At 36.6% G+C, this 4,963-nt stretch overlaps 1 protein-coding gene across 1 annotated transcript; it reads left to right on the top strand.

The window, feature by feature from the left end:
- The first annotated feature begins 206 nt into the window (after window positions 1–206).
- LOC111425333 (uncharacterized) lies at window positions 207–4,963 on the top strand. The gene is made up of 4 exons (XM_071200424.1): window positions 207–789; window positions 1,652–1,826; window positions 3,624–3,964; window positions 4,228–4,963. Exons 1-4 carry the CDS (start codon window positions 304–306, stop codon window positions 4,705–4,707), a joined length of 1,482 nt encoding a protein of 493 aa, XP_071056525.1. The 5' UTR covers window positions 207–303; the 3' UTR covers window positions 4,708–4,963.

The raw sequence follows: 4,963 nt of genomic DNA, 5'->3' as shown, positions 1-4,963 counted from the left end.
AATCAATCCGCGCAAATCTATTTCCGCGGGTGTGAGGAGCGCAGGAAGGTTCCGCTGGGCCTCTTCGGCATTAGGGGCTTTCACACGTACACACTTTCACGCAGTCTTGGAATGGCCCGTTCCAGTCGCGCAGGTTTAAACTTGCTTGTGAACACATTTTGCGCGCGCATGTTAGGAACGCGTGATACAGCAGTCGAGTTCGGGACGCTTTTATCGCGGAGTTTTGTCTCTTTTGAAAAATACTTTCACGCGGTCTAAAGTGTGGGTTTATTTTGCAAGTATTTGACATAAAAATAACTTATTATGGCTGATACGCGATATTGGTCAAAAGATTTCATGATCAACTTCATAGAGGAATATAAATCTAATCCGTGCTTATGGAAAATAAGATCTAAAGAGTACACAAACAAAAATTTAAAAAACGATGCATACGAAAAGTTGGTGAAACTTTGCCAAAGCATATATCCAGAGGCAAATCGCGATTTTGCGGTTAAAAAGATTCAGAGCTTGCGAGGATCTTTCCGAAAGGAACTCAAGAAAGTAGAGTTGTCAAAGAGAAGTGGATCATCAACTGATGATGTTTATGTACTATCTTTGTGGTATTTCGACTTGCTATTATTCACGAAGGATCAGGAACTACCCACTGCTAGTATAAGTAACATTCCTAACACCGAGGATAATCAGATTCTTGAGGAGGATGATTTGGAGCAGGATCAGGAAGCATCGGTCGGATTTTCTGAAGAACTTGTTAGCACTCTAGGAAATAAGGAAAATATTGAAAACACCGAGGTAAGTTTATTTGACATGTTATTTTATTACACAGGTAATAGGCATTCTTACAACTGGATACCCTTTCAAGTAATGATAGATGAAGGTACTTATTTAATTAACAAAAAGTTTATACTTTTCCTTTTCGAAGCATATCATCTTGAAAGTCTATTTTTCCATCTCCATTGAAATAATGCATATAAGCTTCACGTACTATTTTTGCTGATGAACTAGTATTTCTCGCTGTGATACATATGGTGATTTTAGTTTTAACAAAAAATTGTGTAATGCGCAAATAGCTAATACTACATATTTTATTTTTGTGGGAGCCATGTTTATTGCTGTGTGGAGAATTCTGAATTTAGCTGCTATTTGACCAAAAGTATTTTCTGTTACGTTCCTTGCCCTGGACAATCTATAATTAAAGATTCGTTTTGCATAATCAAGTTCCTTTTGTGGAAATGGTTTTAAAAAATGTTCATGTAGACTAAACGCTTCGTCCCCAAGGAACACATAGTTTAAATTATTAACAGTTTCGAAGTTATCTGGTAAATTGAGTTCTGACTTCATTAATTTATCGTAAAAGTCCGTGTACTCGATAACACCACCATCTGATAGTCTTCCATTTTTTCCCACATCCACAAAAATAAATTCGTAATTTGAATTCACTAGCGCCATCAAAACTATTGAATAAAAGTTTTTATAATTGTAGTATTGAGCTCCTGAATGAGGAGGAGACGCTATTCTGATGTGTTTACCATCCAAAGCTCCTCCACAGTTTATGAAATGCCATCTGTCTTGAAATCCCTTAGAAATATTAAGCCATTCTTCTTTAGAAGTTGGAAACTGCAAAGAAAAAAATCAATTAATGATTTTGTTCCAGGCTAAGAAGACCACGTCGAGTGTCGTGACACCAGCTTCAAAAAAAAAGGATCATTTCCAAAGAGACAAAAAAAGGCCAAATACTTCCACAGAAACCAGAGAATTCATTGAATTGTGTAAAACCGTATTGGAGCCTCAGAAAAACGTTACGGATCTCACTGAATTTGATGCGGCAGGTAAAGGATGCCCCCAAGCCAAGCCATATACGCTGAAAGCCTTATCAATCAAGTACTGGCAAGAGGACTTTTCAATAATTTATCTAGTGAAACCAAATTGTGTGATGGATCCAGCAGAAGACCCCTCAACTCTTACACCAGTAGTAGTTCACGATCATCTACTGTATTATCGCCATTATCCTATCATTCTATTAATATTTCTGAGTCATCAGTAGGGCAGGCACAGTACTCAGCAAGTGCTGCATCCAATGATTCGCAGAATCAGATGAATCAATTACCCCAATCAAATCAGGATTCAAATGATACTGCTTTATCGTTTTACGAGAATTCGTTTAGTTTTTTGGATAAGAACGATTAATCGACATTTAAACTGAAAAAGAGTAATTATTATCATAAAGGGTAGTTTTTGATACGTTTGGTTGCCGATACAGTTACCGGAAATAAAGATTTGTTTTGAAGTATTTGCCTACTTTTTAAATCCTTTTCTAAATTTTCTACTGCTAAATGATTAATGAAAGTTATAAAAATGCTGATCCACGGACATTGGATGGAATTTGTACAATTAAGTATTATTCGTATTATTTGTAGGTTACTTACTTTCATTTATTCTCCTTTCAAAGACTCAAACATGGCCTTACAAGTTTCCGGGATCAAATCACAAAGAGTTGATGTACCAATGCCTGTGGTGAAACTCAAATCTTGAAGTGATCGACCCGTTGCCAAAAATCTTAGCGTTGCCGTTAATCTTTCCTCCGGACTAATACTCTGTCTCATTACAGTATCTTGCTTCACAATTTTGGGACCAACAAGTTCTAATAATTTATCAAATGTGGTCGAATTCATTCTTAAGTAATTCTTATAGTCGCCTGGGTAATTTTCTCTCAATTGACGTAGAAGTGGCATATGTCCGTGTACCTCAGGATCTTGTTTCCATTGTTTGACCCATTCCGTTTTGTTTCGCTGTTTAGACTTTTCCAATATTTTTTTATAAGTATATATGGCAGCAACTGCAATAATCTGATTATTGCTTCGACTTTTAGGCATATTTAACCATCTAAAAAGTAAAAATTATTCAAAAATTTATCAACTCTAGACAAAAATTTCAAACTTACCTGAAATTCCAAACGCCACACTAATCGCGAATGATACCGGAAATTTTTACGTTCACACACACGAGATCGGCGCTTACAGTTTTCAACCGCAATGAAGAATGCGAGATAAAACTGTGTCTGTTTCTACTGCAACAGTCTTGGCACGCCGCGCTCCAGTCCTGTCCTTAGAACGCGCGACGGGAACGGGCCATTCCAAGATTGCGTGAAAAAGTGTACGTGTGAAAGCCCCTATTATGTGGCGGGGAGGCATCTTTAAACGTATAGGACAGGAACGGCTTAAGCCGGAGCCTACGATATTCCAGGCCATACTGTAATGGTGGGGAGACTCGAATCTCAGGGTACGATTCTTCATCTCGGGGTACCGCTCAGTCAAGGGAGTGAAGGTAGTATCTAAACCGGCCCATACACGGTGATGCAAAACTGTCACATTTGCACGCAGAGCTAATGCACACGAGCAAATGTGATCGTCTATGTCTCAAAACTGACGACGCTGTCAGGTCTAGACATGGCACGATACGATCTGGTTGAGCTTGATTTTGCACGGCCCGCCGCGTGCAAGTTTGTACGTGTGGAGATAGTTCATGCCATTCTTCTCAGTTTTAAATTGATCTTCCCAAGAGTGATATTAAAATTATTACGAAATGGCTGTGCGTAAGCAAGAAGATGTTATGCGAGATTTTATAAGTGTTTATCAAAAAAAATAGTTGTCTTTGGAAAGTGAAAAGTGCCGAATACATGGATCGAAATAAAAAGGATGAGGGTTACCAGCTACTGGTGGAAGTTTTTAAGCAAATAAACCCTGCTGCGAACATTGACTTAGTAAAGAAAAAAATTAATTCAATGAGGAGTTGTTTTCGAAAAGAATATAAAAAGGTCATAGAATCCAAAAAATCTGGTGCAGGCAGCGAGGACATCTATACTCCTTCTTTGTGGTATTTTGATTTGTTGATGTTTCTTAAAGACCACGAAGTCCCCAGAAACAGCATAGCAACCGATGACCCTGATTTCATGACTAGGCAGACAGGAGTAAGTGAAAAAAGACGTTAACAGTTTACTTTGTATAATATATAATTTAATATACAGTGATAAACGTTTCAAAAGTAACGGATAAATTCGATAAAATTATTATAAACAATTTATGAAAAAATCGCGCATCAAAAAAAAGAAAAACGCAAACAGAAAATAATATATTAAAATAACATGAAAGATGAAAAACAATAATACTTTTGAAACGCTCTGTATACATAATTTTTATATAATTTACTATGTAAATCATCCTGTTTATACAGAGTGAAAATGATGATGATGTCGATGATATTGAAACAGATATCCCACATCCTTCTACGCCAGATATGCCACCAACACCTTCATCAGCTACCTCTATATCATCAAAATCATCTACAAACAAACCACGTAGACAAAAAAAAAGTAAAGTGGATACTGATAGTATTCTACAAGTCGTTGGAGAAAAACTCCAAAATTCACGAGCCGAAGATGAATTTGATATTGTAGGACGAAATGTGGCAGAAAAATTGCGAAAATTGGACCCTAATATGAGAATAATTGCGGAAAAATTGATAAACGATACCTTGTTTGAGGGACAGTTGGGAACATTAAACAGATACGCTCACATTATCATTCCACAAGTTTCTCAACATTCAACAAAGCAACATGCTCATCAGCCATTCTACAATTATCAGGATGTTGATTCCCAAGTGAGCACGCCGTTACCAACTGGGCAATATTATTCTCAATTCTTAAGTAAATAATGTATGCCTACTATTTTTGTTTTAATATATTTTTTTAAATTATTGTTGTTTTAAATAAAGAACTGTAGAAAGTTTTATCTATTTTATTCATTCGTACAGCAGGGTTAAGATACATAAGGACACGATACACTATATATGATAACGAAACAGTGTTATGTAAGTACATTTTCAAAATTAACATTTCCACTATTCTTGATATGTAACACGATCATGTTGCCAAGGTACGCGCCCATCATCAATAAAGTACCTTACAAAA

This window comes from Onthophagus taurus, chromosome 11 (assembly GCF_036711975.1).
Source record: "Onthophagus taurus isolate NC chromosome 11, IU_Otau_3.0, whole genome shotgun sequence".
NCBI lineage: Eukaryota > Metazoa > Arthropoda > Insecta > Coleoptera > Scarabaeidae > Onthophagus > Onthophagus taurus.
The sequence above is the reverse complement of the archived record's forward strand: the minus strand, read 5'-3'. Positions and strand labels throughout refer to the sequence as shown.